Source organism: Terrapene carolina, unplaced genomic scaffold, assembly GCF_002925995.2.
Source record: "Terrapene carolina triunguis isolate 2854851 unplaced genomic scaffold, T_m_triunguis-2.0 Scaffold96, whole genome shotgun sequence".
NCBI classification, from domain to species: domain Eukaryota; kingdom Metazoa; phylum Chordata; order Testudines; family Emydidae; genus Terrapene; species Terrapene triunguis.
In genome coordinates, this window is record NW_020664447.1 from 14,673,665 (window position 1) to 14,685,520 (window position 11,856).

At 42.4% G+C, this 11,856-nt stretch overlaps 1 protein-coding gene across 1 annotated transcript in view; it reads left to right on the plus strand.

The window, feature by feature from the left end:
- Positions 1-516: 516 nt before the first annotated feature.
- CCDC34 (coiled-coil domain containing 34) overlaps positions 517-11,856 on the plus strand; it is a 28,558-nt gene continuing 17,218 nt past the window's right edge. Inside the window, exons 1-4 of the mRNA XM_026651237.1 lie at positions 517-532; positions 1,986-2,053; positions 2,482-2,714; positions 9,721-9,853. Of these exons, the coding sequence (XP_026507022.1) occupies positions 517-532; positions 1,986-2,053; positions 2,482-2,714; positions 9,721-9,853 (450 nt within the window). The remainder of the gene's footprint in view (positions 533-1,985; positions 2,054-2,481; positions 2,715-9,720; positions 9,854-11,856) is intronic.

Consider the following 11,856-nt stretch of genomic DNA (forward strand, 5'->3'; position numbering starts at 1 on the left):
TAAATTACATAAATTACTAGAAAATACATTATAGGGAACAATCTTGCATTGACAGGGGGAGAGGCTGGATGACCAAAAATTGCATAAACTCTGTTTCTTTGAAAAATATATTTTAAAAATAAAGATGAAATGGAGGGCAACTCTAGTTTAATATTCCCCTTGTGACGTTCTGAATGTTGTGGTACCCTACCAATGCCAAGAAGTCGTATTTACTGACATTCTGTTACCGTTGTGTTCAAGTTAAAATACATTGGGGCCCAATCCTACAGTCCTTGTGCAGGAAATATGTCTCAGTGTACTGCAGGATCAAACCAGATCGTGAAACTCTGCCCCCACCCGTAATGAGTATCTTGGACCAAATCATGGAGCTGTGCTGATTTACAATAGCTGAAGATTCTGGCTCTTTTGTATCACCAGTGGACTAAACGGACTGCAAAGAATTCCATTATCCTGCAACTGTTACTCAGTTTCCAATTCTCTGGTAAGCACATGGCAGAGCAGTGTTAATGCAGAAATATGTCTAAAGAAATTGGTAAGGAATTACTTGATTTTTTTCCTGCACCTTCTCTTTCATTTTGAGATCAAATGACACTAGAACGGGATATGAACATTTAAAAGAGAGATTAAACAGTTCAGGTTCCACAGATCCACACGTGGAGGGGGTGCTCTGTGCCCAGATCTGCCCATACCAACGCGGAATGGAGATGAGTTGCCTCTGAGGTAACCTGGGCCCCCTTGGAGAGTTCTGTGCCTGGCAGTGATGGGAATCTTCAGGCAGGAAGGGCTTTTGGTTTAAGAATCGAGTTTAAGAGATTTCACAACTGCCCCAAAATCTCAGAATTTTTAATGGTGATGTGGCTGGAAGTGGTGTGGGTTGAAAGTCCAAATGCATTGCAACCTGGAACTTTCATTGAAATAGACTAAAGAAGCAAGAGAGAAGGGTCGTGTCCAGATAGGCCCAAAGGGGACAGTTTTCATTATAGTCTAGATTCCTTTTAAGAAAGCTGTGGTTTTATTTTCCTGATATAAAAATGTATTTGACATGCAACTATTTTTCAAAAGGCAAAGAGAAAACTAAGCATAATGATGGGGTGACTCAAGAGGAAAATCTCTGGCTTTACAATTGCCAATTGTAGGTAGTCATGAGACTCTGCATGGATAGAGGGAGTAAATCCTGGCAGCATAACTCCTGTATCTTTGTCAAACTCCAATTTTGATAATTACTTTTTCTAAATTCTCCCTATTTCAGATTAATACCATCTTTGGCCCAAATCCTGCAAACTTCTATGCACATACTTTACAATGGAACTACTCACGCGTGAAGTAAGCTTTTGCAAGATCAGGTAATTTGTCATTAAAAGCTGTTTGCTTTTAAGTGGCTGTAGCATTGCAGTCCAGATTTGGCTGCATTTCAGTGGTGAATAAAGTGGTTTGTACAAATTGAATACCTACCCTTGTACTTACAGGGTGGGATCCATGACGGGACTTACGCATTGCAATATTGTCAGAGTGCTTAGCCTTTGAGTGCCTAGAAAATCACGCTCCATAGGTGCCTAGTTCTGCTAGAGGTCCATGATGATGTGTTCAGCTGCATAAGTCTTATAGATAGGGCCTGAAAGAAGGCAGCTCCCTTATAACCTTCAGCCGTGTGGCTACAGTTCTCACACAGCATGTCGGGGGCGAAGGAATTTGAAGAGGAGCCTCCACTTCAGTCCCTGACCCAACGCCCCAGTGACTGAGCGACCTGCTCGCCCGCCCCGCCCCGGCACCCTTGTGCTGCGAGCCGGGGGAGGCCGGGCGGCTGGCACGGGGCACTGCCCGCCCGAGAGGCACCACGGCTGGGAGGGGGCAGCGAGGGGGGCGGAAGGGAGGGGAGCGGCGGGAGAAGGGGATTGGCTGGCGGGAGGTAGGGCGGCAGGAGACGTCGCGCACGGTTGAAGCGTCCCTGTTGCCATGGAACCCGTTGCGGGCGGTGATTGGGGGAGCGGGCGGTGCCCCGGGGGCCGATGGGAGCGCGGAGCCGCCGCTGCGAGTTTCAAAGCGGCAGTCCCAGGTAGAGCGGCCCTGTCCTCGCCTCGCGACAATTAGCGCTGGGCTGGGGGGTGGCGGGGTTCGGGAGGGCGCTGATGGGACTGGAGGCAGGAGTATGGGCGGGGGGGTGGTTTGGGAGGCCGGGGATGGCAAGGCCTGTGGGTTGGGAGCTGGGGGCGGGGCTAGAGGGTGGGGGCCTGTGGGTTGGGAGCTGGGGGCGGGGCTAGAGGGTGGGGGCCTGTGGGTTGAGAGCTGGGGGCGGGGCTAGAGGGTGGGGGCCTGTGGGTTGGGAGCTGGGGGCGGGGGATTGTGGCTTGGCAGAGTAGTAGATAGGAGGATGGAAGGGCTGAGGATTTTGGCTAATGGTGGGGGCCTAGCTTAAGGGCAAGATCCATTGGTGACAGGCCTATGAACGGGCACTGCCCTTGTCCTCTTAACTTCTCCTGACAGGTACTTACTGCCTCCATGCTCAGTGCTCGGCCCAGGAGTAGGAGGAGGGTCGCCCACTCCAGCCCTCCATCCCCAACCAGCTCTGAGGATGAGCAGCCTTTGAGCTCCTCCACTTACTCCTTGCTCTCCCCCATTTACCATCAGAGCTTCCAGAGCTGCAATGAGGAGGATAGGGAGGAAGTGGCACTATCAGCTAGGGGGCAAAGAACCTTCAAGAGGAATAAACACAATAGGTAATCTGCATTTACTCCCATTCCCTGGCTGCCTTTGCTATAATAGAAGCAGCTGGGTCCAGTAGGTAGCACCAGGAGCCAAGACTCCTGGGGTCTGTTCTCATCTCCATCACTGATGTGTGACCTTGCCCTTACCACTTAAGACAAAACTTTCGAACGTGGGTGTAGAAAGTTAGACAGCCAAATACTTATGTAGTCACCTAATGAAGGCAATCTAACTTTGAGGTAGTGAGAAGTTATAATTTCCATTTTTTTTCAGGTCAGTGGGAGTCTCAGGTCCTTGGTATTTCATCTCTGAATATCAGATCACTTCTGTAGCTGCCTAGACAATGGATTTGGGACTGTAAACATCCACTCTTTGGAAATGTTATTAATCTCTATGTGCCTCAGTTTCCTTTATTAAAAGGGAATGATACTTGCCTACTTTTTGAATGTGCTTTGAGAGTTAGAAGATATTTTCTCTCAAATACATAAAACTACTACCCAACACAGGGATTTGAGGTGTATCAATTGTACCAGCGTTGGCTTCCAGGGTTTTGGACTCCCCATTTCTCATTCTTTAGTTGTTCTCTTTCTTCAAATAATTCTTCCCTCCCCATCTGTTTTTCTTTCCTCTCCCCACTCCAGTGGTTGGGAACAGGGTTGTGGTGAATAATCTGTCACATTCCTCAAAAGGTGGCTGAGAAGATGTAGCAGCCAGGACACTTTCCAATGAAAAGCATACCAGATCTACACCTTGGCTAAGAATAGGCACAGTTAGCAAGACACTAGTCAAAATGCGTGTGCTAGATAGTATGGTTCTGTAAAATTTGGGACTCTCTTGCAAATAAATGAGTCTCTTCAGCTCTTATGCATGAGTCTCAAAAGCTTGATTGGATACCAATAATCATTTTCACTTGAGAGATGAAAATATAAAGTACTTAGCAAGGAAGCATTAAACATCTAATTATGAATTTCTGCATAGAATTTTCATCCTACTTTATCTAGAAGATAATGACTCCAGGAAAACTTCTCCAGGTTCAAGAGGACTGAGACAAAAAGAATGGTAAACATAGCACTTTACTTGATAAAGCTTGGCCCAGTCCCCCTTCAAGGCATCTTTAGAGCCCTGAGGGAAGTTCTCAGGTCCCAGTTTCACTTTACTCCTGTTCTTGTTCCTCCTTCCATTACCCATCCACCAGCTTGTCCAAGTACCTCTGTTCCTCAGCCTCTATGTCAAGCTACTGTCTCCTCCATGCTGCCTGAACACCAGCTGGGGGAATATTGAGAGAGCAAAAGAAACTGTTCTACGGGTCTCAGTTCCCATGCCCGTTACTACAGCAATCCCTGGCAGCTGTGAATGCCATTGCAGAAAAAGTCCTTGTAACCAGGTTGTCTGAGCAGCAACCTCTTGTGGTGGGTCAGAGCATGACTCACACCACTGTGGGTCCCTCAGCATCACCTCTTGCAGATTATGGAGTCTGGTGCCTTAGCCCTCGCGTGCTCAAGGGTGTCAGAGTCCAAAAACTCCTAAACTTCAGAATCAGTATTATCTGTAGGTTTGTTGTAAGGACTCTTGCTTGTCTGCTTCAGACGTGTCTCTGGGCATCTAGTCCCTTTTGGTTGGTTTTCCTGGGCTTAGTCATCCTATTCACCAAATGGTTCACCAAGCTGCCTTAGGCTCTTGGCTGGACCCAAGCTTCCCATTTCAAAGAAGTAGCATAGTTCTCTCCTTCCTGGTCAGCCCTGGAGTGGCCTAGCTCTCCCTCTTTTAGCTCCCCGTTCCATACCTGATATTAGCTGCAAATATAGCAGGGTGGGGTCATCTGGATTCACAAGCTTCTTTAACCCTCTTGTTGCCACAGTGTCCTCAATCTCTGCTTGTTAGTGTGGGGCGAAGACATCCCATCACAGTCCCTGCTCAGTCCCAGGCTGGAACACGCTCGGGACAGAACAGTACTGAGCACGTACATATGGCAATTTTCAGACACTTATAACACCACGAAATTTGGGTGGATTCTCACAGGAACTGCAAAAGGCACCTACCTCTTTAGCCTCCTGCCAACCTGGCCAAATTTCAAATCCCTGCTCCAAAGCATGGTGGCTCTGGAGCTTCTGAATGAAACATTTAAAAACCTTTAAACATTGGTAAAACAATTTATTTTTCCCTAATCTCAATTTCTTAAACAGGTGAATCTTTTGTGTTGAAATTATAAGAAAAAAAAAGGGGGGGGGCAGACACTCGTGGGAAATTTCAGCTCAAACAATTAAAGCATGGCAACATTTTATAAAGGAAAGTGCTAGGCAACCTTAGTTATAGGTGTTACTGCTAGCTCCACCTATGATCTTGGGTCACTTACTTTCAGCATGCATCTTGATAGGTTTACTCTGATATATTGACTTAGTGAATCTACTGTTAATAAAAGTCACTAAACTTTCTATTAATCAAATTTCAGTTCTTCTGACTCAATACATATAACTTGAGTTAGGGAGTTAATCTAATATAAATTCTCACTAAGTCCTTTCAGAACTCCCTGACTTGTTTTTCTTCAGAATAATGCATAGTACTGGATGTTCTGGCACAGTGGTTTTCAACCTTTTTTCATTTGTGGATCCCCACAAAGTTTCAAATGGAGGTGCCTGCTCCTTTGGAAATTCAACCTCTGGTCCATGGACCCCAACCATAGAAGTCTTACACTGAAAACTGGCTGAACAGAATTCAACTATAAATGTTGCACATGCTCGGCATGGCATTTGATTCAATGTGAGTAAGGGCGCTAAACTATGGGCTTTTATAGTAACGACAACATTTCCAGGTTTTGACCTGTAGGTGGGAGTATTCACATACTTTTGATCAGAGAAAATGGAATGCCTTTTCTGGGATCTGAGACTTAATTCATAATCACCTTCCGCACACCCCTTACACATAATCTGCGGACCCCCAGAGGCCTGCAGACCACAGGTTGAAAACCACTGTTCTATTACTTCAGAAAGTGGTCCTGTGACTTTCTATCGAACTTTTACGTGATTCAGACATCGGCAAGCAGTATTCAGCTCATCCGTGTCACAAAATCATTAGCTGATAATGAATCACAACTGGTAGACAGTACAGAATACAGCATGTTTAGGTGGCAATATAAAATAAAAATCATTGAATTTTAAGATTACTGCATCCCTGTTTCAGATTCCATTACATCAGTTTGTTTTGTTACAAAGGGTGTTTTTGTAAGGCGAGCCTGATGTTTTCAGGCAAAAGCTCAGTACTTTAACAAAATACACTATTCAAAATTGCTTTGGATTTGACACATTAGTGGCTAATGTTTTGGGAATTCTTTATTTGTGAGTCTTAAAGATGGAAAAGACTCTGTCCTTGCCAGTGCAAAAGTGCTTGCCAAACTATTCTTGCTTATGATTAAAACTAACTTATAAAATTCCAGTGGGTTCATCTGTGAGTTTTCTACATATTTTTTTTTTAGGCTATACAGAAACTTCCCTTCTTTCAGCCAATATGTTTTATCCGGTCTATAATAGTCTAAATATCCCAAATATGGCTTCCACTCCATCTCCTGGGAGACTACGGAGGGTTGAAGTCAATAGGAGTAGAATTAGGCTAATGCTGAGTCCTTTTGAAAGTCCAGTCCTACCAGTATAATGGCTCGTGATCATATTCAGCCTATATTTTCCTCTGCTTAACTTGATCTGATTTACTCACGGTTAGTCTCTCTTTTACCAACCTAAATAATTTTTGTTTTGATTTTTACACCCTTATATCTATTTCCCTAATTCACCAAGCTATATGTTTGCTTAATGTTACTTTTCCTGTAACATAAGAATGGCTATACTCGGTCAGACCAGAGGTCCATCTAGCCCAGTATCCTTTCTTCCGACAGTGGCCAATGCCAGGTGTCCCAGAGGGAATGAACAGAATAGGTAATCCCAGCTTCTGTCAAATAGAGGCTAGGGACACTATCCTTGCCCATCCTGGCTAATAGCCATTGATGGACCATGAACTTATCTAATTCTTTTTTGAACCCTGTTATAGTCTTGGCCTTCACAACATCCTCTGGCAAGGAGGTTGACGCTGCATTGTGTGAAAAAACACTTCCTTTTGTTTGGTTTTAAACCTGCTGCCTATTAATTTTATTTGGTGACCCCTAGTTCTTGTGTTATGAGAAGGAGTAACTAACACTTCCTTATTTACTTTCTCTACACCAGTCATGATTTTATAGACCTCTATCATATTCCCCCTCTTAGTCATCTCTTTTCCAAGCTGAAAAGTCTCAGTCTTATTAATCTCTTCTCATATGGAAGCCTTTCTATACCCAAATCGTTTTTGTTGCCCTTTTCTGACCCTCTTCCAATTCCAATATATATTTTTTGAGATGGGGCGACCACATCTGCACACAGTATTCAAGATCTGGGCATACCATGGATTTATATAGAGGCAATATGATATTTTCTGTCTTATTATCTATCCCTTTCTTAATGATTCCCATCATTCTGTTTGCTTTTTTTGACTGCCGCTGCACATTGAGTGGATGTTTTCAGAAAATTATTCACAATGACTCCAAGATCTTTTTCTTGAGTGGTAACAGCTAATTTAGACCCCATCATTTTATATGTATAGTTGCGATTATGTTTTCCAATGTACATTACTGTGCATTTATCAACTTGAATTTCATCTGCCATTTTGTTGGCCAATCACCCAGTTTTGTGAGATCCTTTTATAGCTCTTCGCAGTCTGCTCAGGACTTAACTATCTTGAGTAGTTTTGTATCACCTGCAGATTTTGCCACCTCGCTGTTTACTCCTTTTTCCAGATCATTTATGAATATGTTGAATAGGACTGGGCCCAGTACAGACCCTTGGGGGGACATCACTATTTACCTCTCTCCATTCTGAAAACTGACATTTATTCCTACCCTTTGTTTCCTATCTTTTAACCAGTTACCAATCCATGAGAGCACCTTTCCTCTTATCCCGTGGCAGCTTACTTTGCTTAAGACCCTTGGTGAGGGATCTTGTCAAAGGCTTTTTGAAAATCTAAGTACACTATATCCACTGGATTCCCCCTTGTCCACATGCTTGTTGACTCCCCTCAAAGAATTCTAGTAGATTGGTGAGGCATGATTTCCCTTTACAAAAACCATGTTGACTCTTCCCCAACAAATTATGTTCATCTATGTGTCTAACAATTCTGTTCTTTACTATAGTTTCAGCCAGTTTGCCCGATACCGAATTCAGGCTTACTCACCTGTAATTGCAGGGATCACCTCTGGAGCCCCTTTCAAAAATTGGTGTCACATTAGCTATCCTCCAGTCATTTTGGTACAGAAGCTGATTTAAATGATCTGCAATTTCACATTTGAGTTCCTTCAGAACTCTTGGGTGAATATGATCTGGTCTTAGTGACTTATTACTGTTTAGTTTATCAATTTGTTCCAAAACCACCTCTAATGACACCTCAGTTTTGTAGCTCTGCTCTAAACGTTCTCCAGTTTTTCAGTCTTTTTCTGGTCTTGAGTGCAATAATGGAGGTGCGGTTTAACCAGAGTCCTGTATTGAAGAATCGTCCCTGCCACCTTCCACAAAATGATGTGTCTGCACAGAATTTTGTTGGCCTCTTTTCCTGCTATATCAAATGACAGCCACTATTGTCCTGGTCTCTTTCACTATGACTCCTCAGGTTGCCCCCCTCAACTGAATAGTTAAATTTTAGATTATTTTCTTCCAATTTTATTAGCTTGCATTTTTCAAGTTAAATCTCACATTATTTTCTACCCATATGTTTAATCACTCGGTTCCCTTTATAATATTTCTCTACTCTCACTAATGTTTACAATAGTTCTCAGTTTAGTATTGTCTGTGAATAATACTTACGTTTACCCTTTTATAGGTTATTAATCATGATAAATGAGGCAGAATTCTGTTAGATATGAACAACAAGTACTGAAGTTGTGGACCCTAGAACTCCTTTTATATTGAAAAAGAATGCTATGTTTAAATATACTTTATTTAAATAGAGTAAATTGGTTTTATAATGTTACTATAGCATGCATTTCTGGATGTCCATTATACTAAATCAATGGGACTACTCACAGTAGTAATGCTAAGAATATAGGTAAGTGTCCGCAAGACACCAAAGAAATCTGGCATAAATTGCTGTGGGGAGGGGTATTTCCATTTTTATTGGCTGAAAGAAGAGAAGTTTCTCTATAACCTAGAAAAATATGTAAACTCACAGATGAGCCCACTGGTATTTTATAAGTTAGGCTCTGTTTTGATCAAAACTAATATACATATATTTTCACATATGAGCTAGCATGTGTATATGGTGGTATTATCATAAAGGTTTTATTGGCATGAGGTTGGGATGGCTACCTTACTCATCAGTGGGGAAGAAAACATGAATGAGTTATATGGGGCATCCCAAATAAGTTCTAATAAACTATTAAAGTTTTAGAAAGGATTTTTATTAGGACTGTTTGTGTGTGTCTCTCCTCAAAGTTCAGGTGCCTTGGTACCATGAAACCAGGATTTTAAGGGACATGAAAATCTATTACTAGCTGTGAAGGGCTGAGAGATACTGGACTTGTTACTGATGGAATGTAGCAACAAAGATGGAATATAGCAAATGTAATTTTAACTCCCTGCTTTTCCCTGATCCATACTTCAGGAGAAGGAAGGAAACACTTGAACAGGTTTTTTGTTTTCTTGTTAAATGGTAGCTGTTTGAATCTGCTCCATAGTTTGGAACATTAAAATTAGTCCTTAAGAAGATGGGCTAATAGGCAGAGTAAAGTGAGACAATCAAAAGTGCCAAAAAATAAAATTTATCACTTAGGTCTACAGGTTATCGCAGAGTTGCAGAAGTAAAGGAGTTTTTTTCATGTAGTTGTGAATACCCACGGTATAAATACATGTCATTATTTAATGTCAGTTGCACTGGTTAATTTGGAAATAAATTTGATTTGAAAATAGTATCCACCAAACATTCTTCCCTTTATATTTCTCATTTGTAATTCAGTAATGCTGAAAGCTGTAATGTAACAGAAAAGAAAAAGCAGTCACCTCTGACAGATAATCTTTCGCCATGGGAAGAATGGTTCATTTGCAAAGAGAGAGAGTTACGTGTCCGCTTACAAGCCAGAGCTTTAGAGGTGAATATTTCTGAATATTTTCCCTTAAATTTGACAGTAGATTAACAGGCACTGAAATGCAGGTTTTTTTCTATTTATTGTGAAAACAAGATACATTTGTTCTTTATCTTTAATGTCTTTAGACATGCATAGTTTTTGTGTTTGTGTAAACCAGTGTGATTCATGTTCCATGCATTTCTCTTTTGCTAAATGTTATGTTTAATTGGAAATGTGGTGTATATATTTTGTATATGGTTCAGGTTTAAAGGATTAAAACATATTTGTGTAATTGGTACCTTGATTTTCCTCATATGCCTGCATTTAAGCAATAAAACACGACAGGGCGTGCGTTGTGTATAGGAACGCCAAGGGACATGGTTAGACATGAGGCATGTTGTTGACAGCCACCTAGGTATGTTGTATCAAACAGTTGTATAATCTCTTCCCAGAATATTCACAATAAGTGCTTCTCACCCCAGCATTTCTTTTCCTTTAGCCATCTGTTTTCTTCTTATAAATAACCTACTCCTGAATAGTAGCACTGTGGCAGAACTAAGTGAGCCTCCTTTTCCTAATTGGTGTGTGTGCAGTCCTGTTGTTTAAGCTATATTAACATTTACAGTCAGGTTGGGGAAGCATAGCAGAATGGTTAAAGCAATAGAATCAAAGCTGGATCATTGGGTTCATTTCTAACCTGTGCCACTGGCTAATCATGTGACCATGAGCAAATGTCAACCTCTCTGTGCCACGTTTTCTCCATCTGTAAAATGAGTATAACATACATCACAGATGTTTTTTGTGTCTTAACTCATTGGTGTTTTGAAGTACTTGCAGTCTTCAGATGGAAGGCTAGAGAGAAATGTTCTATGTTTTATGTTGTGTTAAAGGTGAATGGAAAGCTAGAATCACTTAGAACACATTCCTGGAGTTTACCAACTTTCCTAACATTCAGCACATATTTTGGACTTCCTTTTAGATTTTAAGTTGGCACTCATCTCTTCTCCCCACTCCATTTCCTCCCCCTCCTCTTTCTCCCCCCGCCTCCACCCCCCCAAAGAAAATTGATCCAAGCTAATTTTTGGTGATATGTGAAAAATGTGATTCATATATAACCTAACTCATCAAGACTGGATCAGAACCAAAGTAGTTTACTTCTATATGCTTGAAACAATGGAATGCTTATATAGTACACAACTTGGAATGTCTCACACTGTGAGACTTATTTAGTGACATGGTAAAAATAGATCATAGCAACAAAGAAAACAATAGAAGGGGAAAAACAAAATTCTGAATTTATTTAATTTAAACACTATAAATATTAGACATTAGGAACCTTCACTCACAATGATTTTGATAAAAACTTAAACTTGTTTGTAAGAAGAGAAAAGCACATCTGTTTTTAAAATATCACATTAACACTATTTAAAAAAAAAAAAAATCTAGACTAAGATCCTGAGAAACTTCTGGTTTTTGTTTGTTTGTTTTTGTTTTTCAGAATGAGTGCCATTAGAACTATCCTAAACAAAGGGAATATGTAGAAAGTGATTTGGAATGGATGTTTCTTTCAGCATGTATCTTCTAGGATAGAGGTTCTCAACTTTTCTTTGAGGCCCCCACAACATGATGTAAAAACTACAGGGCCCCATGGGGGGAACTAGGGCTTTAGTCCCACAGGGAGCTGGGCTTCAGCTGAGGGGACTTGCGTAGGGTTACCATATTTGGAGCCTCCTAAAGGAGGACACTCCATGGGGCCCCGGCCCCGCCCCCAGCCCCGCCCACGCCCCAATTCCGCCCCTTCCCCAAAGTCCCCGCCCCAACTCCGCCCCCTCCCCTGCTTCCCGCGAACATTTGATTCGCGGGAAGCAGGAAGCAGGTAAGCTGCAGAGGTGGGGGGAGGAGGCGGCCCCGGCACCCGGCCAAGCGTGCCCCCGGCCCGGCGCACCGCCCGGCGGCCCGGCGCACCCCCTGGCCACCCAGCACCGGCAGCCCAGCGCGGCCCCAGCTCAGCACCGCCAGCCCCCGGC